The sequence below is a fragment of the Castor canadensis genome, chromosome 7, assembly GCF_047511655.1.
Source record: "Castor canadensis chromosome 7, mCasCan1.hap1v2, whole genome shotgun sequence".
NCBI lineage: Eukaryota > Metazoa > Chordata > Mammalia > Rodentia > Castoridae > Castor > Castor canadensis.
Window position 1 is genome coordinate 78,736,727 of NC_133392.1, and position 23,376 is coordinate 78,760,102.

The 23,376-nt window shown below is 38.9% G+C and overlaps 3 protein-coding genes across 3 annotated transcripts; all 3 read left to right on the forward strand.

Annotated features, from left to right (window-relative positions):
• Positions 1-223: 223 nt before the first annotated feature.
• On the forward strand, positions 224-2,810 carry LOC109675555 (olfactory receptor 13A1-like). Its single transcript, XM_020152235.2, has one exon. It carries the CDS (start codon positions 224-226, stop codon positions 1,118-1,120), a length of 897 nt encoding a protein of 298 aa, XP_020007824.2. The 3' UTR covers positions 1,121-2,810.
• A 7,105-nt stretch (positions 2,811-9,915) lies between these two features.
• LOC109675559 (olfactory receptor 6C74-like) lies at positions 9,916-10,872 on the forward strand. The gene has a single exon (XM_020152238.1). It carries the CDS (start codon positions 9,916-9,918, stop codon positions 10,870-10,872), a length of 957 nt encoding a protein of 318 aa, XP_020007827.1.
• A 9,432-nt stretch (positions 10,873-20,304) lies between these two features.
• Positions 20,305-21,249, forward strand: LOC109675557 (olfactory receptor 6C75-like). The gene has a single exon (XM_020152237.2). It carries the CDS (start codon positions 20,305-20,307, stop codon positions 21,247-21,249), a length of 945 nt encoding a protein of 314 aa, XP_020007826.2.
• The last annotated feature ends 2,127 nt before the right edge of the window (positions 21,250-23,376 follow it).

Here is a 23,376-nt window from a genome sequence, read left to right on the forward strand (position 1 = left end):
ATGCTGTGTAATACTTCATGAATTTAATAATGACTTGTATTTACTCTTTATGAACTGAACGCTCATGCCGTTTGTGCTGAATATTGGTGTGTTTGTCTTAATCTATGAATCTTAATCTGTGCAACTATACAATATCGTTCATGCCATGTTGACAGGTAGGATGGAATGTGGTGGTAGCCTTCCTTCAGACACTTTTCATCTCTCTTTCTAGCCCTGAAATCACATGAAGCTGTGGGTAGAGATTCGCCTGATAGTTCCAGAAATGCCTCTCTGCCCAAGGACGGTGAGTAACCAGACGCTGGTAACAGAGTTCATCTTGCAGGGCTTTTCAGAGCATCCAGAATACCAGCTGCTCTTATTTAGCTGCTTCCTCTCCCTCTACTCTGTGGCCCTCACAAGTAATGTCCTTATCATCCTGGCCATCACCTTCAACCCTGGGCTCCACACCCCCATGTACTTTTTCCTGTTTAATTTGGCTACTATGGACATTATCTGCACCTCCTCCATCATGCCCAAGGCACTGAAGGGTCTGCTGTCAGACAAGAACCCCATCTCCTATGGAGGCTGCATGGCCCAGCTCTACTTCCTCACGTGGTCTGCATCCTCACAGCTGCTGCTCCTCACGGTCATGGCCTATGACCGATATGCAGCCATCTGCCACCCCCTGCATTACAGCACCATGATGAGCAAGGCATTCTGCAGTGTGCTACTTGCTGGAGTGTGGATGCTTTGTGCCTTCAACACGGCCATCCATACGGGGCTGATGATGCTCTTGAACTTCTGTGGCCCCAATGTGATTACTCATTTCTTCTGTGAGGTCCCTCCTCTGCTACTTCTCTCCTGTAGCTCTACTTATGTGAACAGTGTCATGATTGTCCTGGCCGATGCCTTTTATGGCATATTGAACTTCCTGATGACCATCGTGTCATATGTCTTCATCATCTCCAGCATCCTGAAGATGCAGACTTCAGAGGGGAAGCAGAAAGCCTTCTCCACCTGCTCTTCCCATCTCATTGTGGTGTGCATGTATTACAGTGCTGTGTTCTATGCCTACTTAAGTCCTGTCTCCAGCTATAGTGCGGAGAAGAGCAAGTTGACCGGCATGCTTTACTCCATGTGAGCCCAACTCTCAATCCCCTCATCTATACTTTGAGAAACAAGGAGGTCAAAACATCCCTGAGAAAGCTTTCCCCCTTCTTCAGACTTCTTCATTGATAAATGTTTCTCAGGTGTGGTGGTGCATGCCTGTAATCCCAACTATTCAGAAGTGGATGACTGGGAAGATTATGACTTGAGGCTATCCTGGGAAAGAAGTTAGCAAGACTTCATCTCAACCAAGAAGATGAGCATAGTGGACCACTCCTGTGATTCCAGATATTCAAGAGACCATAGATAGGAGGATCATGGTCTATACAGCTTCCGTTATTAACCCAAGACCCTACTGAAAAATAACTAAAGCTAAAAAATGCTGGCGACATGATTCAAGTGGTAGAGCTCCTGCCAAACAAGTGCAAGGCCCTTACTTCACCCACCCACCCCGCTCTGCCGTGCCACTAAAAAAAAAATTTAAAAAAGAAAGAGAAGAAAAAAAGAGGGAGAAATGAATATGTGTTTCCAGACGCTCTTGTACTTAGAGATTGCAGTTGTAGTGGGTTTTCTGTGGGGGATATGTTGAGCAAGTTTTAGGATTGAAGGTAAGTAAGCTGACCTCGTCTACTCCATAGAAAGTCTGCATGGAGAAGCTCAGGCTTCTCTTGCCCCGAGACTGGCTGGTGGAAGATTGTTGTTGGGTGTGAGACTACAAGCCTGACAAACACAGATGTGATCGCTGGGTCCCAAGGTGACATAGTAGCTGGATGGCAGGGAAACAGAGCTCTTTAGGGGAGGATAAATATTCCTTCTGCTTTAGACTTACAGCTGCATAAAAACGTCTTTCTTTACTTCTGGAACAAAATCATTCAAGGCACCAATCTGGAAATCACACTTAGAGTTTAGGTATGTGTGCCTGGAAAGAATTAGGCAGGATGTTTGGCCCCAGGGCATTTAGAAGATGGTCAGGTTGAAGAATTGCTGAGGGTGGCACCATAGGTCCCTGTGAAAACTTCTGCTCATTCTATTTTACATCACTATTTCTTCAATATCCCCTTTAATGTAAAAAATAGCTTTTGTTTGTAATGCAGGCTGCTATTTCTGTTTTTCCTTTTTCTTCTCATAAACACTCAAAGTGGAACAAAGTTTTAGAATCAACACTTTGCCTTGAATGTATAAATTCCAGCTTCACTGTGTAATATTTGACCTATGAACTGAGAAAAATGCCTGTAATCCATGACTTTCTTCTCAGATATTGAGGATCTGACATAATTCATTGGCCTGGAGTGGGAACAACTGAAACGATTCAGCAGTAATCAGAACATTCCAGAAGGCAACACTATCCTTCCATTGTTGCTGAACAAAGCTGGAGGGCAAATCAAGGTCAAATGGAGACAGATCTTGAGCTTGTGTTCTGTACTGCTAGAAAGTGGTACTGAGAAGTCCATTTTCTTCGTCATGTTGACAGAGTAGGAAGTGAATGTTTAGCTGTATATTTGGGGATGAATATAAACACGTTCGCTCTTTTGGATGGAAGCTGAGAGTAGATCTTTGATTTAGAAGGAATGAATTACCTTTGCTTCTTCAGTATTCTCATTATCCTTCATCAGAAGCACATGGATTTAGGGCATGAAATTGCACAGTTTGATGACTTGTGGCTGACTGTGCCTTTGCCATATAGATGGTTGCGGACCAGATTTATCTCTCAGATCGAGTGATGATCTTCCCAGAACATGTTGAAGCTTTTGGTAGTCTTGAAGACTTTGCAATAAAATGTCTTTGAAAACTGTCAAAATGATTACTAATAAATTTTCAACATGCCATGAAGAGTGTTTATTGTGCTTTGAATCTTAATTTCTTACAATTTTCTATATTTTACAATGGACTTGATGTATAAAAAGTACTTAGGTATTGAGAGTTTAAGAGAACATTGATAAGCAGATATGCAAAACAGGAATTTGAGACTTGATCTCTATTCTTAGGAAGTTGGCAACCAGTTAAACAGATACTGTGCCTATGATGACAAAATGAAGGTCAGTGGTTGAGTGTTTGCCTAGCATGTACGTGGACCTGGATTTGATCCTTAGTGTAAGAATCAACTAAAACTATGTCTTTCCTGTCAAAGGGGCTACTGTATAGTGTAACTATCATTTTCCAGATGTCAGCTTAACTTTCCCAAATTGTTGCCTATGTTGAATACATGCTTAACTTTATGGTTAAGCTCCTGTCTTTGACCAGAGGGCTGTTTTCATTTTCTTCTTCACTGAGTAATTTCCTGTCATGGCCAGATGTCTTATCTTAAAAACACTTAAGTTGACTATTGCTTAGAGGAATTTTCTCATTCCCCCTGTCTCAAGGTCACCTTGGCCCATGTGTGCCCCTTGTAAATTAGCCAATCATGAAGATTGTGAACCCAAATCTGTCCAATCAGGGTGAGGAAGACTTGCCTTTGCCCCACATATCTCCTTTGCTAATTAGCCAGTCATGAAGATTGTGAACTGAAACCCATTCAATCAGGGTGAGGGGCAGACTTGCATTAGAGATTAAAAAACTGAGTGGACTTCCCACTTGTTGTGCTTGCTAACTGACTCTGTCTATGGCACACCCTTCTGCAGAAGTAAAATTTGCCTTGCCTAGTGACTTCTGGGTTGTGTCATCTCTCTTGTGACACCCCAAAATTTCAAATCTATTTCTAACCATGTGGGGACCCATCCAGTATTTTCATATCACCCAGGGAACCACGGAGACTCCCTTCTCTGGGGAGACATGTTCCACTGTCTTGTTGTGGGGATCAGCTATCTTTGTGGCCAGCAGCAAACTTGAAATTGAAAGTCATTTGACAATGTGAGGAAAAAGGGCTGGCCCAAGCAAGCACTGTGGTGACCAGGTAACTCCATGCACAGACCAAGGTAGGATGGTGAAGTACTACTTTGGAGGTTGGGACATCCCAGCGGCTGCGTGGTTGTGTCTGGGACTTGTCATAGATACAAAGTGAGTGCTGACTCCTAATTTACAACTCCAGTAGCCTGTGAGGGAGTTGTCAAAGATGGAGAAAGCACTTTAGGTAGGATATAAGATATCTCAAATCTGGAGAGTTGAATATTTTCCAGAGGATATGGGTAAAATGCAAAAACCCTCCAATATCGGTGGGAGTGGGGGGAGACTTTTCCAGGGAAACACACAGCAGAGGTTAAGAGATGGGTAACAAAAATTTAGTTCCAAAAAGGGAGACTCCCAAGAGAATAGATGCATCATCCACCATTCCTCCTTATAGCCCTCTGGGCTTAATGTTAAAATCTTAGTAAAAAACCCTAGGTCTAAGAACAACCCCTCCAAAAAAACCAAAAAAGGTCAAATATTGTTGCTTTATTTGGATTCAAGAGACAATCTTGAGACCTATATCCTGTCCTAAGTTTGGCTGTAATGAGGGCTAGGTATGTCAGCTAGTTATAGAATATGTAAGAGATGCCCTCTGCTGGTGAAGGGGACCTATGACTTTGTTCCCACTTAAAATTTCTAAAAAAAAAAAAAAAGTTACAAAGAAAAACATCAACAAGTAGAAAGGATATAGAAAGTTATTGGGTATGTTTTTGTTTCTTTAATTATTGTATTTGGACGGTGGTGCATATGTACCCTCTCCAATGGGGCTAAGTATACCCATGCTCACCCAGCAATTTGCATGTATGAGCATGTCTCTTCCACACTCACGGGTGGGTCATTTGGTCTCGTGGAGGCTCCATGGGGATTAAAAGAGCATGGCTCTGGTTGAAGGTTAGCTTTAGGTCTGACCCACAGGTCTTCTCAGGCTGGACTTGTGGCCATCTAGGGGCATGTTCTCATGGCTGATGGAATAGTGCAGTAGCCAAGCCAAACCAAGAAAGTCCATTTAGGGCCTCCATTTTTGTCAAGTCCACTGTCATTCCACTGGCCAAAGCAAACACATCACATCAAACCCCCACATCAGTGGGGTGGGCAGTAATCACATTCTGCCTACTCCAGCACAGGCAGTGCAGTGGCATGGCACGTGGTAAGGGACATGCTACGTGATTGCAACAGGGAAGGAGCAAAGAACTGGGGACAGCCGTCCAATGTAGCACAATAGCCCTCCTTGGGCTACCTCCTCTCTCTCCTGCCTTTCCACAGACAAACCCGAAAGGAATGAATGGAAATAGGGAATTATTGTGTGAGGGAATAAAAGCAATTTGAGGCTTTCTGGCAGATAGGAGAGAGAGTGATAAAAAAGCTATGAGAAAGAGAGGGAAGGAGGGAAAAAGGAAGGACAGAGGGAGACAGAGATAAGAGAGGGAGGGAGTGAGGAAGGGAGAGAGAGAGGGAGAGAGAGAGAGAGAGAGAGAGAGAGAGAGAGAGAGAGAGAGAGAGAGAATTTGCTTTGGAGCCACGTCAAGCTGCTTGAGAAGCCACCATGCTGAGATCACCTAGAGAAGCTGCACAGAGATCAAGAGATGCTGGCAGAGCCTGTTTTTGTGTTTTTTCTAGCCCAGGCATCAGACGTGTGAGTGAGGAAGGCTTTGAGTGACCCTAGCCCCAACCAATATTGACTGCAACTTTATGGGAAACCTTGAGTGGAAACCATCTAGCTCAGCACAGTCAAGTCTTAGAATCATGTGAAGTAAAAGTAATGAAGACTCTTTTTGTTTTATGCCATTAAAGTTCAAGTTGCTATGTCAGAAGTCAAAGATGCTGACTTATACATTAGAAGACGATGGTTTCTGGGCTCTTAAGTATTATGAGTTATGCAGAACTAATTCACCTTCATTCCAGTAAAAACAAAAGAGAAAAGGTAGGAGAAAATGCAGTAAATTATATTATGAACACATTATTTATTATCACGATTTTTAGAATTAAAAATTTGTTTTGAGATAAAATATGTATTTGTATGTTTACATTAATAATGATCCCATATCCCCCAAAAGCAGTGTCTTTTAAAACTATAGTACCATTTCACACCCAGGATGTCCACACTGAAAGAGGCCAGATATAGAACATTTCCATAAAGGATCCTAATAAAAAATGGAGCACAAGAAGGAAAAACAGATCCTATCTGGAAATTGGTACCAGTGGAGGAGAGGATACAAGGAAAGGGTGTAGAAAAGTGAATATGGTAGAAATATTATGTACTCATGTATGAAAATGAGATCTGTTGAAATTATTCTAAGAACGGAAGGAGGGGATAAAGGAGAATGATGGTGGGGGTGAATTCAACTATGAAATATTGTAAGAACCTTTGTAAATGCCACAATGTACCCAATACAACAACAATATTATAATAAAAAAGAATAAGAAATAAATAAAAACCAGAGAGAAGAAAGGATCTTATCAATGTAGAGCTACATCCATCATCTTTACATATTTTTGTGCATTTTTACTTTCAAACTGCCTGTGTCTGTATACTTACTGTGTTTGTAGCTATTACAGAGTTGTGCCATGTTTTTAAACCTACTTTATCAGCCTTTTAAGTTGGTGTAACTAGACCATTCACATTTAATGTAAACATGTAATTTTTGGTGTCTTTTTTTCTTTTCTATTTTCCTGGTTTTCATATCTCTATTTTTGTTTCCTAGCCTTCATGTGTGGTATCTTAACATTTAAAATTTTTCTATCTTGATTTACCTGTAGTACTTCTGAATATACCTGCTTGAATAGCATTTTTAGTGACTATAGATATCACTTCCTTTCTGTTTTGAAAACTTCCTTTTGTCATTCTTTTATTATTGATACGCTGGTGATGTATTTTTACTTTCCTTCACCTGAGAATGTTTCATTTCCTCTTTATTCCTGAATCATATTTTCACTATATGTGGGGATTGGCACATTGAATTCTATAAACTGACACTTCTTTTCTTCATTGCTTGGAAGACATTGTGCAGCTTCTTTCTGGCCTATATTCTATTGGTGAGAAATCCAGTCACATGAATTTTTTTTGGATAGGTAATGTGTTGTTTCTCATTTGCTACTTTCAATGCTTTTCTTTGTTTTTGGTTACAATGTGTGTTGCATGGGATTTTTTGAATTTGTTCTATTTGAGGTTGATCCAACTTCTTGAATCTATAAGTTCTGTCATTTCTAAATTTGAGAACAGCTCTGCCCTGCGTCTCCTTTTTTCAGGCTTCAGTGTGATGCTAGATGTTGTGTTGTCATCCCACAAGTCCTTGAGGCTCTATTGACTTCTAAAAGTCTGTTTTCTTTCTATTGCTCAGATTGGACATTTCCTATTGCCCTACTATCTGATTTATTGATTTCCTCTCTTTTCTGCTTTTTAGCCCATGAATTGAGTTTTAAAATTTCAGTTCCAACATTTTTATTTAGTTCTTCTGGCTGAAACACTATATATTCTCTCTATATATAATACTGAGACTTTCTAGTTTTAAAATGTTGCTCCCATATGTTTGTATTCATTGAGGCACTTTAATGATGACTGCTTTAAACTCTGCCAGGGAGTTCCAATATCTGTCATCTTGATGCTTGTCTATTAGTTATCTTTCATTTATGGTACTAGGGTTTGAACTTGGGGCTTGCTCTTGATAGGCAAGTGCTCTACCACTTGAGCCATGTCCTCACCCTTATTAATTTTCTTTTAAAACTCAAGTAGAGAGTTTCCTTATTCTTGGTATGACAAGCGATTTTCAACTAAAAGTGGACCTTTTGTGTATCATGAAACTCTAGCTCTTACTTAAACCTTATGATTTACCTGAGTTTCTCTGATATTGCTTTGGCAGAGTAAATGGTAGCTCCACCTCATTTCTCCCTGTTAGGAAGCCAGTTCCCACTTGACTTGTCAACCCATCTTAGCAACACAATGCAGTTCAGGACTATAAATCCTGGGAGGGGGTGTTACATGTACTCTACTTTTAGAAGTTTTCATGGAGGACAACTCAGACATTTAGGAGTCATATTATTGTATCTTCATATAAATGAAAGACTATGTTGTTTATTGACAACTTTATTGTTATTATTTCCAGAAGTGCTGAATTAGCAACCACCTGGGGCCCTAGAGGGACATTGGTCTCCATGGCTTTTTTGATCTTTTAATGATGCCTGTTGTGTTTTGGTGCAATTCACTGGTCCTGTGGATCCTGATTGGTGTCACAAAACATATATTGGGGCAAATTCATATCACTCTCACTTTTGTTTCCAGTAACGTATGTATCCTCCTGTCTAGGAAGGTGTTGGGGAGATGTGTGGCAAACCTAGTGCTCTGGAATACATTGTAAAGGAACAATATCTATGAACAAAGGGCCTGGTTGAGTGAGGAACCTGCTGTCTCCTGTCCTGATCTGCAGTGTTTGCCCAGAAATAGGTCCTCCTGCTGCTGCTGGGGCAGAAAAGCAGGAGCAGGATCAGGATCAAGTGTGGGGGACCTGGAGATGCAAGGAAGGTATGAAAGTTTTTTTGGAATTCCAAGGGAGTTCAGTTAGAAGTTCCAGGAGAACACTGAGGAAAGGTGTGCTGTTCTTTCTTTCCCAGGATTTCATCAGGCAAGATTTCCACTGAGACATCACTTTGGTTTATACTAGATTTGGAAAGGAAATTCAGTGAAGAAGGACAATTAGCAGACATGAGATGTATTGAAACTTTCTCTGGGAGAAATTAAGGGCATCTCAAATGGAAGAGTTTATTTACCTAGATTTTAGCTGCTCAGACCAACATCTTGAAGTTTTGGAAGAGTGAAAAAGCAGAGGACAGAGCTTTGGTTGCTACAAGCTGCCTGTGGGTGAGTGTGTGGCCTCATGTGACTGGATAAAGTCATTTGTTCCTTGTAAACTGAAGCAATCTGATTCTCCTGAAACTGATCTCACACACGGAAAAGAGTGGGCTTATTGGTTTGGCTAAATCAGATAGCTAGCTGAAAGATTCAAGATGAACATTACTGGATCATAAAGACATTGGCTCACATAAGAGAATTTTATGGACCTAAAAGGAGAAAGAGAATTTTTTCTACTTAGGTAGATAATAAGAGAGAGAATGAACCAGAAAATAATCACAGGAATCAAGTCATGCAGTCCCTCTTTCTATATACTGGTAGGCAACCTTAAACATTAGAACCAGGAAGGCCAGAAGATAGAATTTCTCCCCTGACTAACAACTTAGCATGGGAATAAGGGAAGGCACTCTCTTTTCCTGATACATCTCAGGCTGTGGATCAACACAACCCAAGCTGAGTTTCCATGAATCCAGGTAGAGTTGGCTTGTGGCTCCTCTAATATGATTCTTGCCTGAGGACTGCCGTTGGGATGACAGGAAGTTTTGCTACTAATAATATTATGCCCTCCAAATATGGAAACAAACCCTAAGGTATGATGACTGAATATTTTTTTGTGAGGGCTGACAGACTTCCATGACTATAAGTGTCTTTTTAGCTGCACTTTTATTTTTTAAGTAATACTTTTCATTTTGCAATATTCATCTTGTTGCCTGGTGTAAGTGCCGTCATACTAGAAATGTGTTCCATGACGAAATATATAATTGAAAGAACTTTTTAAAAGTTTAATTAAAGGGGCTTTTTTTCCAACTTGTCAATGAACTGTATAGGAAAATGACTAATCTATTAAGATGACCTACTTCATAAAGATGGGTAGCTATGTGCACAGTTCTTATTTACCTAGTATTGTAAATATAATGTAAAGATAGTTGTAGATATAACTAACTTGTTTTTACTTAACAATGAGCAAAAATATTAAATATAAAGTTTTAAAGTAATAAGCTGGATCAATTGTGATGTCTGGGTTGTTTTTTATGTTCAATGAAATAAAGTTCTTCATTCTTCAGTAATGATGCTGCAGAATAGCTCAATGACAGATTGAAGGAATGGAAAAGCTGGTGAGGGAGGAATCAAGGAATAGGACAGCAGTCCAGGAATTCATCCTGGAGGGCTTTCCTGCTGTCCAGCACCTGGGGAGCGTCCTATTGCTGGTGCACCTGCTTGCGTACTTGGCCTCCATCACGGGAAGCACACTCATAATCACCATCACTTGGGTTGACCATCGCCTGCACACTCCTATGTACTTTTTGCTCACCAGTTTCTCTTTTTTGGAATGCTGTTTTATATCAACTGTCATTCCTAAATTGCTGTTTATCTTTCTGTCAGGAAGGCAAAAAATATCCTTTGCTGCCTGCTTCACACAAAGCTTTGTTTTTCTTTTCCTGGGGGCAACAATTTTTTTCCTTATGGCTGTGTTATCCCTGGATCGGTACCTGGCCATTTGCAAACCTCTGCACTACCCCACCATCATGAACCTGAGAGTGTGTTTCCTCCTGGTCACTGTCTGCTCAGTTTTGGGATTCTTCTTCATGGTGATTCCAGTTATAATGCTTTCCCAGTTATCATTTTGTGGCCCCCATGTCATCCCTCACTTCTTCTGTGATATTGGTGCTCTGATCCATCTCTCTTGTTCTGACACCAGATCTACTGAAATGATGGCCTTTGGTTTCACTTCACTTATCATTTTGTCATCTCTCATCATCACCATCATTGCATACAGCAATATAGCAGTCACTATCACGCGTCTCCCATCAGCCAAGGAGCGGCAGAAAGCTTTTTCCACCTGCTCGTCTCACCTCATCGTCCTCTCTCTGATGTATGGCAGCTGTGTCTTTATATATGTGAAACCAAGGCAAAGGAGCAGGCTGGACTCCAACAGAGAGGCCACGCTTGTGAACACGGTGGTGACGCCCCTGCTGAACCCTGTCATCTACACCCTGCGCAACAAGCAGGTGCACCAGGCTCTGAGGGAGGCTCTGTCCAGGCTGAAGTTGCAGAAATAGAATCACAACCTTTCAGAGGAGGAATGCACCCTTACCTTTGACCTAACTCAACTTTTTTTTATTTCTGAATATATATATATATGTATATATATATGTATTTATAAGTATGCAAATTTATATGTGTAATTTCTACATAAATTTTCCATATAGGTTTATAAACATATTATTTGTTTCAGGTTCCACTTGTTTATTCTTAGAATAATGGCTAATTTATCCAATAATCTGATCTGAAATCTCTAATAGTGTCCTTTATATTAAGATGAAAATATGATCACAAATCTTCTTTGCATTAGTTTCAAATTGATAAGATTCAAAAAATTTTAATGAAGAAACAGATACAGACAAATTGTTTGATGTATGTTAAATTTCCAACCCAGGAAGCTGTGGCTTCCAGGATTTTCTCTGGGTAAGTGCAGGAGCAAAGAAATTCATAACGTTAAGAACCTCAAATTGGGCTGGAGGCATGGCTCCAGTGGTAGAGTGCCTGCTTGGCAAGTACAAGGTCCTGAGTTCAAGTCCCATTACCATCACCACCAAAAAAAGAACAGAACATCATATTGATTCAGGTACATGAGAGGCATGGCCATTGTACTGAATTGTGAATAACACATGCAAACATATAACTGTCATGATACCAATGGATTACTAAAAATGACAAAACACCATGGTTTTCAATGTTGAATATTCTCTTTATATGAACAGAAATCTCTCCAATTCTAGTTCTCACTATGAGGAGAACATATAAACGTCTGTGGTTGCGGTGTAAGTCCCTGTTGGTTCATTGGCTTGTCAGACTGATTTCAGCATCAAAACCTGAAGATGAAGGATCACAGAAAGAGGAACAAGGAATTGAGTAGTTAAGATGCCTTCAGAATTTCTGCTACAGAAAATTGAGAGAAATTAGGAGAAATAAAATTACAGGTGGCAGAAATCTAATTGTCACTGCAAAGTCTCTCCAAAGGAATGTATGAACAAGATGTCCTGATACCCACTTTAGCACGAATGTGAAATGACACTGTTGATAATGAATATCACATGAGATATGCTGAGTGGGGGAAAAAAGGAAAGGATGAAAAATGTACATGTAACAGAAAGGACAAACAGAAACAAACACCAAAATGATACAGTTAAACCCAATTTTATAATAACAGCATAAAGCATAAATAAGTTAAGCATTTAAAAGGCAGAGATTACAATATTCGGTAATAAGGAAGATTTTACTATGAGTTGATTATAAGAATAAGATAGGCTAAAGTTCAAAAAATGCAAAAAGCAAGCAAAAGAAAGCTTATGTGATAACAGTTACAGCCAACAAATTAAAATTCACAACAAAGTAGATTTTTAAAGATAAGGAGGGCCAATGCAGAGGAGCTAATGAAGAAACCTTAAAGTGACAGAGGCCAATAGGAGAAGGGGACAAGGAACCAGTGAAAAGGTCAGTTTGAGAAGAATCAACTTAGAATGTAACACATTTGTACATGGAAGCAATGCTAGGAATCTCCCTTGTATAGGTATGCTTATCTCAACTAGCAAAAACCCTTTATCCTTCTTATTGTTGTTTATACTCTCTCTTCAACAAAATTAAAGATAAGGGCAGAACAGTTTCTGCCTGAAAGTGATGGGATGAGGGGAGAGGGAGGGGGTGAGGGGTAGGGAGGGCGAGAGGGGGAAATTGCCCAAACATTGTATGCACATATGAATAAACGGAAAAAATAAAGATAAGAAGGGCAATTTGTAATGACAAAAAAATAAAATAATGAAGGCATAATAGTAACATATATATGTACATAATAACAGAACTTTAAAATGCATTTAAAATTGGGGTTTAGGGTGCAGCTCAATGGTAAAGCACTTGCCTAGCATGGGTGAGGCTCTGCGTGCAATCCCTACAACTGCAAAAAAAGTCAGACTGGCTATCATCAAGAAAATAAACAATGAATGCTGGAGAGGATGCAGGCAAAAGGAACCTGCATACATGCTGATGGGTATGTAAGTTAGTGCAGGTGCTATCGAAACCAGTATGGAGGTTCCTCAAAAAACTAATGACAATTACCACATGGTCCTGCTGTACCACCCCTGGACACATATCCAAAGTTATGTAAGTCATCAAACAATAGAGACACCTGCACACCCATGTTTATAGCAGTACTGTTCACAATAGCTAAGCTATGGAATCAGCCTAGTTGTTCATCAACTGAGGAATAAAGAAAATGTGATATATATATATATACACATATATATATATACACACACACACACACAGAGTAGAGTTTTTATTCATAAAGAATGATGAAATTGTGTCATTTGCAGGGAAATGGATGGAACTGGAGATCATCATGTTAAGTGAAATAAGCCAGACTCAGAAAAGCAGATACTACATGTTTTCTGTCATATGTGGAACCTAGAGCTAGAAAAACAAAACAAAGCAAAAATAAGAGCATAAATCTAAAAGAGACAATTTTAGGGAAAAACAGTAAGAGGGGAATGGTGAAAGGGGAGGATGATGGGGGATATGACTGAAGAATATTATTGTGTGTATGAAAATAGAAAAATGAAACATTAAGAAGGGTAAAAAGGGGGAGGGCCGATAAAAAGAGTAATCCGTGAACATGATCAAAGTACCTTCTATACATGTACAGAAACATCACAATAAACTCTGTTGTATAAATTTTAAAAAATCAATAAAAACAGAAACCAGATCTTGTGAAGCATATAATTTTAAATAAAAATACTTGTCAAGATACTTCATAAAAGATAAGAAGAACTAAAAACCTCATAACCATAGTTGGAAGTTTGAGCATCACTGTTTCAGTAATTGAGAAGAAAAAAGGGCCAGGCTGGTAGTGCATGCCTGTACTTCCAGGACTCTGGAGGCTGAGGAAAGAGGCTCTTGAGTTCTAGACTAGCCTGGGCTACATAGCAAGACCTTTTCTCAAAAAATAGATAGAAAAATTAGTAAGGGTACAGACTGATACAACTCTGTCAAGTAAGTGGGCTTAGTTGATAATTTTAAATTATTTCATTTAACCTCTGCAGAACGCACATCATTCTCAAGTGCATATGGGAATTTCAATGAGGGAAAACTTATGCTGGGCTTTGGAACAAATCTTGAAACACTTCAAAGGAGTAAAAATAATTAAATTAGATTAAACAAGAAACCAATAATAACTAATCATCTGGGAGACCCTTAATATTTGGCTATAAATAACTCTAAAGCACTTGAATTGGAGAAAATATTATCAAGGAATTTGAAAATATTTTTCACAAAAGTAGAAAATATCAAAATTTAGAGAAAGCTAGAGTAATGCTATTGTATGAAAAAGTTTAAAATGAATTAATTTCTAAATTTAAAAGGTAAGAAAAGGAAATTAAACTTGAAGTAAGCATTTAAGTTTGCATGAACATATCATATAGATTAATAAGTGAAATTCAACCAAAATGAAAAATAAAGCAAATTTTCATTCTTTGAAGTGACTTGTAGAATTGTTACCTTCTTAGTAAGACTGATGAAGAAATAATGGCAAGAAAATTCTGCATCAAGAATGAAAGGGCAAAAACAGACATGAAGACCAGTGGAACAGAATAGAGGACCCAGATATGAAGCCACACAACTATAACCAACTTGTCTTTGACAAAGGAGCTAAAAATATACGATGGAGAAATAGCAGCCTCTTCAACAAAAACTGCTGGGAAAACTGGATAGCAATCTGCAAAAAACTGAAACTAGATCCATGTTTATCACCCTATACCAATATTAACTCAAAATGGATCAAGGATCTTAATATCAGACCACAAACTCTAAAGTTGATACAGGAAAGAGTAGGAAATACTCTGGAGTTAGTAGGTATAGGTAAGAACTTTCTCAACGAAACCCCAGCAGCACAGCAACTAAGAGATAGCATAGATAAATGGGGCCTCATAAAGCTAAAAAGCTTCTGTTCATCAAAAGAAATGGTCTCTAAACTGAAGAGAACACCCACAGAGTGGGAGAAAATATTTGCCAACTGTACATCAGACAAAGGACTGATAACCAGAATATATAGGGAACTTAAAAAACTAAATTCTCCCAAAACTAATGAACCAATAAAGAAATGGGCAAGTGAAGTAAACAGAACTTTATCAAAAGAAGAAATTCAAATGGCCAAAAAACACATGAAAAAATGCTCACCATCTCTAGCAATAAAGGAAATGCAAATTAAAACCACACTAAGATTCCACCTCACCCCTGTTAGAATAGCCATCATTAGTAACACCACCAACAACAGGTGTTGGCGAGGATGCGTGGAAAAAGGAACCCTCTTACACTGTTGGTGGGAATGTAAACTAGAACAACCACTCTGGAAAAAAATTTGGAGGCTACTTAAAAAGCTAAACATTGATCTACCATTTGATCCAGCAATACCACTCTTGGGGATATACCCAAAAGACTGTGACACAGGTTACTCCAGAGGCACCTGCACACCCATGTTTATTGCGGCACTATTCACAATAGCCAAGTTATGGAAACAGCCAAGATGCCCCACTACTGACAAATGGATCAAGAAAATGTGGTGTCTATACACAATGGAATTTTATGCAGTTGAAGAAGAATGAACTGTTGTCATTCGCTGGTAAATGGATGGAATTGGAGAACATCATTCTGAGTGAGGTTAGCCTGGCCCAAAAGACCAAAAATCGTATGTTCTTCCTCATATGTGCACAGTAGATCAAGGGCAAACACAACAAGGGGATTGGACTTTGAGCACATGATAAAAGCGAGAGCACACTAGAGAGGGGTGAGGATAGGTAAGACACCTAAAAAATTAGCTAGCATTTGTTGCCCTTAATGCAGAGCAACTATAGCAAATACCTTAAAAGCATCTGAGGCCAATAGGAAAAGGGGACCAGGAACTAGAGAAAAGGTTAGATCAAAAGGAATTAACCTAGAAGGTAACACACACGCACAGGAAATCAGTGTGAGTCAACGCCCTGTATAGCTATCCTTATCTCAACCAGCAAAAACCCTTGTTCCTTCCTATTATTGCTTATACTCTCTCTACAACAAAATTAGAAATAAGGGCAAAATAGTTTCTGCTGGGTATTGAGGGGGTGGGGGGGAGAGGGAGGGGAGGAGTGGGTAGTAAGGGAGGGGGTAGGGGCAGGGGGGAGAAATGAACCAAGCCTTGTATGCACATATGAATAATAAAGGAAAAAAAAAGAAGAAAACCCCCAAGTGCAGGATTGTCTATACACTTCTGTTCTGACTTTCCAAAGTATACTGCAGGCAACACTTGCTTTATCTGCAACTTTAATTCCAATCACTGTATTTTTTATTTTAAGAAGTTTTGTTTGGTTCTTTTCCTAATCTGCTTGATGATTTTGAAGTTTCTTGTTCCTTTCTCAATTGCATTAAATTACTTGATGATAGTAATATCAATAAAAAAGGGTTATTGAAGCATTAAATAAACTAACTATATTAATTAAAAAAAAAAGAATGAAAGGGTACAACACCCTAACTCCTACAGATGTTTAAAGCACCATAATGTATTGATATAATTGAATTTATTCTAATAAACTTGTTAACTAAGATGGAACAGACTATTTCCTTATAGGATACAAGTCATCCAGTTAACAGAAAAAGAAATAGAAAATTGAAAATTGAAATAGCAAAATATCCCTGAGAAGAAAGCAGCAGGCTTCACTGGTGAGTTTTGTCAAATATTGAGTCAAGGCTTGGTAAGTATTTCAGATAATGCCAACCAACCACAAGACCCCTTTTGAAATTGAGGAGGAAGAAGAAATGCTTTTCAAGTACATTAATTGAGGCTATAATATTAGTGTAATGATGCGAAGTAGCAGAAGAGAGAGAAGGAACAGAGCAACGTTTGTAATGTAATTTTGATGCAGCATCAATACACTTATGGTAAAAAGACCTCTCAGAATGTTGCTGGAGCACCTGAAAATCTCCATGGAAACATTCATGTGTACTTCTGATGGTGCACAAAGCATTAATTAGTGGTGGATTATAGAGTTATACATGAAGGTCAAAACCTAGAAGCTTTTAGAAGAGAGCAGGATATTTCTGTTATCTAGAGGGTGGGTGATGATTTCCTGGGCAGGATATGGAACTCTAACCACAAAAGTAAAACTTGATATATTGGACTTCATCCAGTTAAAAAATATTCCATCCACCCAAAAACTTCATAAAAAATGTAAAAATGAAGAAATGGGCATGGTGACATACATCTGTAATCCCAGCACTTGGGAGTCTGAGTCAAGAGGATACAATTTTGGGGCCAGCTGGGGCAACACAGTCAGATACTGTCTGAAAAAAATTAAATATCATGCCACAGACTGGGAGCAAATATTCTCAATTCTGATATAGACCATATCCAGACTATATGAAGAACTCTTAAGGGTAAAGAAAAAACGTGGCAAAATGGGTAAAAGACTTTAACTGGCACTTCACAAAAAATTTTAAATGGTCAATAAGTATATGGAAAGATGTTCAACATTAGTACTGCTAGAAAAATGCGAGGAAAAACCAAAATGAGATGCCACTGGGGGGCTAGGGTGTAGCTCAGTGGTATGGGTCCTAGCGTACTTGCATGCACACACAGCACAGCTAGATGCTGGGCAGAAGGCCTCCAGTTAAAAGCAACTTACAAGAGAATGTGGGGCAATTTGAATTCTTACGTATTACTGCTGAGAACATAAATCCAATTTTGGAATCTGTTCTGTCACTCCTTATCCTATTAAAACCTATTGTATTATACAGGACTTTCACTCTAAATCATCTACCCAAGAGAAATAAATCCTTAGGTCATCAAAAGGACTTGAATAAGAATATCCATAGCAGCTTTGCTCATAATACAAATGTCCCTCAAAGGGAGAAGGGTGCAGGTATACCATGGGTACTACAAAGCAGTGTAAATAACTGACCACTGATATATGAATGAAGAAGACTCAGACTCATGGGGAACAGCAAAACTAAAGCCAGGCAAGAAAAAACATACTGTGTTCTGCTCAAGAATAGTTAGAGTAAGTTTCAGTGATAGAAACTAATGTAATTGTTTTCTTTGGGAGTGAGCTATGAAGGGCAGCGGAACATTCTGGTGAGAAGGAGAGCTTTGTGGTTGGATTTGAGCAGTGGTTACATGGCTGTTTATATATATGTAACAAAACCAATTTGTGCACTTAAGATTTGGGCGCTATGTATGTGTGTATATATGTGTACATATACATATATGTATATATATAATATAAGTTCTATCTCAATAAAGAAAATACCAGGTTTTTTTGTGTAATGGGATTTTTCGAGATAGGGTCTCATGGACTATTTGCCTGGGCTGACTTCGAACTGGAATCTTCCTGATCTCTGCCTCCTGAGTAGCTAGGATTACAGGCATGAGCCACCAGGGCCCAGCTAAGAAAATACCAGGTTAAGAAAAGAAAGAAAGAAAATAGTGAAGACATTCCCCCACTCCCAGCAATTTAATTGTCAAAAAGTGCTTCTGATGTGTGAGCCTGCCTTTCTTTACAATATTCTAACCCTTGGGACAGCCATGCAAAGTCTCCCTCTGAAGACTCTCAGAGGACCATGTAGATGACTGAGAACTGGGCCGTATGTTGCCATCTGCATTTCTACTAAAGTTTTCCAACAATGTCTCCTGAGAATAGGCTGTGATTTTATTCTTCCTCCTGTTTCACATACTCCTTTAATGAATGTTATGGGGGTTTGTTCCTTAGACCCTGTTTGAGCTCACTGGAGATTGTAAATAACCCTGTGGTCATACATCATAAGGACCTTTAAATATGCTGTCATTTATTACTGCAATGAGCCTCACCTACTCAGAAAGATGGGCACAAGAAGTTGATAGGAAGTGGCTAATAGGGTCCACGAGCAAGGAAATTCCACTTTTGTCTTCTTTCCTGAGTCTGTTTTGCGATGGATCCACAATGAATCAGGTTTGACATTCCTGAAAGACTATGTTATCACTCCCCATAGGACATGCATATATCCTGTGGAATAAACATGGTATTATCTCTCATAGAATGAATATGAATAGGTTCAGAAATTGTAAGCAGTTACAGCAACAAATGCAAGAGCGGATTTGGGGCAATTTTTTATTGTCTAATGGTCTAGGAGTTATCAATCAGATTGTCATAAGGGAAAACTATGAGTGTTGGTTTTCCAGAGTTTATATATCTTTGTCTTCCTTAAAAACAATCTTAATAGTTTTCTATTAAGACACAAGGCATAACTGACTGTTTTATAAGTCAAAAATAGGTAGATCTCAAGTAAGAGTGCCCCTTTTTCTTTCCTTTAACTTAGAAGAAAGATCCTGGTTTGTTGAAAGAATAAAGAAACACATAATCAAAGAAACTCTGTTTCCTATGAGCTACGTTTTGGTGAGTACTTGGCCATGGGGATGATTTGAAATTATATGAGTCAAATATTTAAACCAGAAATTGATTTTGTTTAGCTAGCATTATAGGTCATGTACAGTTAACACAATAAGTTTAGCAAAATCAAGGAATTAAACACAATTTAATTATGGGGACTCATTCATAGAGCACTGATTTCTCACAGATTCCTGACTCCTTTCCTATAGAGTAAATGCTTTCCAGCTAGCTAGTGGCTTCAAAATAGCAAGGTTTCTCCAGTGACCTGATTATAAGCACATCAGGATCTTCCAATATAACAATAATGTTCACAGAAAAGGGAATGCTGATGGATAATTTATGAGGAACACAGAAAAAAACACGTCTGTTCTGTCAGGTTGGCAGAACACAAGAGATACAGATTTATCCCCTGGGTGTTTATTCGCTGAGCCAGAACAATGAGGCCATGTAACAATTTTCTCCCAGAGTTTTTCTTAAATCAGTGTACTGGGTTGTTATGAGATTCTATAATACAGACTTGGGTAAAGAACTAAGGCTAGGGGTTGGAACATGACAGTAGGAACATGATATCCTTCTGCTCTGAATTTTAAGAGGACTCAAGTCAGCCTATAGGAGGGCTTCATAGAATGCATGTCCTACCTGAAGTGTAGAAACTGGCACTGTGATTCATTGAAAGAAAATTTTCTGTAGGATGATAGCCTTTGTTGTGACCTCCAATTATATATTTTGTCAGCAAACAATGACTTAAATTTTGTATTATTCACCTTATTAAGTATTATTCAAAGATACTATGTTCCACAAAATTTAAGCTGTATCTATTCCATATACACACACAAATAACAAAACAGTAATAAAAGCAAAACTAAAAATAAATAATCAACACTTGCAATTTAACAATTGGAAAATCTCCAATAATTTATAATGAGGTATTTAAAAGATAGAAAACACTGCAAGCAATGTTTTTTAATAGTGCCCATCTTATTCTTTGGTAACAGTGTTTTCTGTCTAACAGATCACATAGAGTTGAGGACAGACAGACAAACAGAGATGACTGTGGAGATAAGGAATGGGACAACAGTTCCAGAGTTTGCCCTGGAGGGCTTTCCTGCTGTCCAGCACCTGGGGAATGTCCTCTTCCTGGTGCACCTGGTGGCATACTTGGCCTCCATCACAGGAAACACACTCATAATCACCATCACCTGGGCTGACCATCGCCTCCAGACTCCTATGTACTTCTTTCTCAGCAGTTTCTCCTTCTGTGAATGCTGCTTCATCACCACAGTTATTCCTAAACTGCTGTCCATCTTTCTTTTGGGACCTCAGACAATTCACTTTACTTCTTGTCTTGCACAAGCGTTTTCTTTTTTATTTCTTGGGTCAACGATTTTCTTCCTCATGGCTGTGATGTCCTTGGATCGATACCAGGCCATTTGCAAGCCTCTACGATACCCAACCATCATGAGCTTGAGGGTTTGTTTCCTTCTGGTTGTCTTCTGCTATACTTTGGCTTTCATCTTCATCACTGGTCTGGTTCTGAAGCTTTCCCGGTTATCCTTTTGTGGCTCCAATGTCATCCCTCACTTCTTTTGTGACTTTGGCTCCTTAATTTATCTCTCCTGTTCTGACACCAGATCTCTTGAAATGCTGGCTTTTTGTCTCGCTATGTTGATCATTTTTACATCCTTCATCATCACCATCATTGCGTACGGCAACATAGTAGTCACAATTGTGCGTCTCCCGTCAGCCAAGGAGAGGCAGAAAGCTTTTTCCACTTGCTCCTCTCACCTCATTGTCCTCTCTCTGATGTATGGCAGTTGTGTCTTTATATATGTTAAACCAAAGCAAAGAAGCAGGTTGGACTCCAACAGAGAGGCTGCCCTTGTGAACACTGTGGTGACACCCCTGCTGAACCCTGTCATCTATACCCTGAGAAACAAGCAGGTGCACCAGGCTCTGAGGGAGGCTCTGTCCAGGCTGAAGTTGCAGAAATAGGATGATAAGCTTTGGCGAGTAAGGGGGTCATCCACCATGGTGGAAAGCTCTATAGATCTCACTATGCTAGTTTTCATCTAGTTGGGTAGTTCCTGATCTTGCAATTCTGAGGAATGTCAGATAGGTTCTCTATGTTGTGCTGAAAAATATCTTCCTTGATTTTCTACTCAGTAGTCTTATATAAATTCAATTTTTGCAACATTTTTGGGGAGCTTAACATGTCTAAATCAAACAATTGGCACTCTATATTGTGAATTGGGCATTTTCAGATTCAACCAATTGTGGATAAAAAATATTTGGAAATAGATTGCATGTATGTATTGAACATGTACACACCTTTTTCTTGTTATTATTCCCTAAAAAATACAGTACAACAACTATTTACTTAGCTTTTACATTGTATTAAGTACTATAAATCATCTAGAGATAATTAAAGTGTACAGCAGGATGTGCGCAGGTTATATGCAAATGTTGTGCCATTTTACATAAGGAGATTGCGCATCCATGGATTTTGGTATCAACAGGGGTCCTGGAAACAATCCCCCACATACTAAGGGACAACGGTAACACAGAATCTGTAAGCTGAGAATAAGAAAGTTGCCAATCACATTTAAGAATTGATGCTTATGGTACACTCTTTTGCTGCAATTTTCTGACACCTAAGGAAAAAGTAGATAAAAACCCTCACTTAATCATCATTGGTAATAAGTTTGCTTTAACATTTTTATTAATGCATGAAAACCTTTTAATTTTTGCATTTTTTCCTCTCATAATTGATGTTGCCAAATTCTGTATCTAATAGATTGCTGAAAGATAGGAGGTCCTAGTACCAACTTCTCTTCTCAGGTTAGAGTTGTTTTCTCCTAATGTGACTTTAGGTGTCTGCCAGTATCTTCTGGGCTAAGCTGAACTCTGATTGATGTTTATTTGGTGAAGCAAGTGGAACTCACAATTTTAAAAGTTTAAAAGGAAAATGCATGCATATAAAGTGGATTAAAATTGAGTCAGTTACTGAGTTCCTAGATTTGTTGAAGAAGTGGCTCTTATGTAAAGACAATTGCACCTGGATTCTGGCACCTCTGAGTGTGTGTTTGTGTGTGTGTGTGTGTGTGTGTGTGTTTGTGTGTGTGTGTGAGAGAGAGAGAGAGAGAGAGAGAGAGATTGAGAGATTGAAGTCTATATTTTCCATTCCTGCTTAATTTGACCATTGATTATATCAAGGCATAATCTGAAGAAAGAACTACTTTAGACTTTCAAAGAGTGCTGGGTGAGTTAGGATTTTTTGTTGGAAATGGCTCAATTGTGAGCTGTTCTGGGGGTTATGATTTGCTAAGAACAACTATGTCTGTCTCTCCTTTCTCCAGCAAAGAAGTTAGATAGTTTCTGAACTTTATATAAAGGTATGGAACTTTGAGTATTGACATTGGGAAGTTTTGACAATGTGCACTTCATCTTTGGATATCAGAAACTGGCATTCTAGAAGACTCACAATTGAGCTGGAAGGGGTGACCATAGAGCCCACAGGGAGAAGAGTCAGCCATTCTCCCAACAAGCTTTTAACTCAACTTGCCATATGCAGTTCTTATTAAACAGAAACTATGTTTGTAAGGTATTCATTGGACACCTGCACCTGGACATCTTTCTGTTGGGAAAGGCTGGAAAAAATTTAAAGCTTAATCTACAGCCTGTATCCCCAGGGGACAGGCTTTTCCTAATTTTTTTCCTGAAGAAAAAGATGAATTCTTTTTTTTAAATCTAACTTCCAAATTTAAGATTGTAGCTTCACATGAAGTTTCAAGAAGGAACACAGGGTGACCTTATGTCCATTTTGTCCAGTTTCTTCCATGGCAATATCTTGCCAACATACTCCAGTACTTCAGCCCAGGTATCAACACTGATGAAGTCAAGATAATATCTTCACTGTCACCAGGTTCCTCCTGCTGAGCCATACCCACTATTCTCCTGCCACAACTACAAATTTTGTCTCCATTTTTGACTTTTCAAATTTAAGAAATATTAAAATATACATGATTATTCATGATTTAGCCTTTGGGATTGCTTTTTACACTTAGTGTAGTTATCTGGAGAGTCATCGAGTTGTCGTGTGTATCAAGTGTTCATGCCTTT

What these genes read in the sequence shown, in the direction of transcription:
- LOC109675557 (XM_020152237.2), top strand. Translation starts at nt 20,305, where the DNA reads ATGACTGTGGAGATAAGGAATGGGACAACAGTTCCAGAGTTTGCCCTG.
- LOC109675559 (XM_020152238.1), top strand. Translation starts at nt 9,916, where the DNA reads ATGGAAAAGCTGGTGAGGGAGGAATCAAGGAATAGGACAGCAGTCCAG.
- LOC109675555 (XM_020152235.2), top strand. Translation starts at nt 224, where the DNA reads ATGAAGCTGTGGGTAGAGATTCGCCTGATAGTTCCAGAAATGCCTCTC.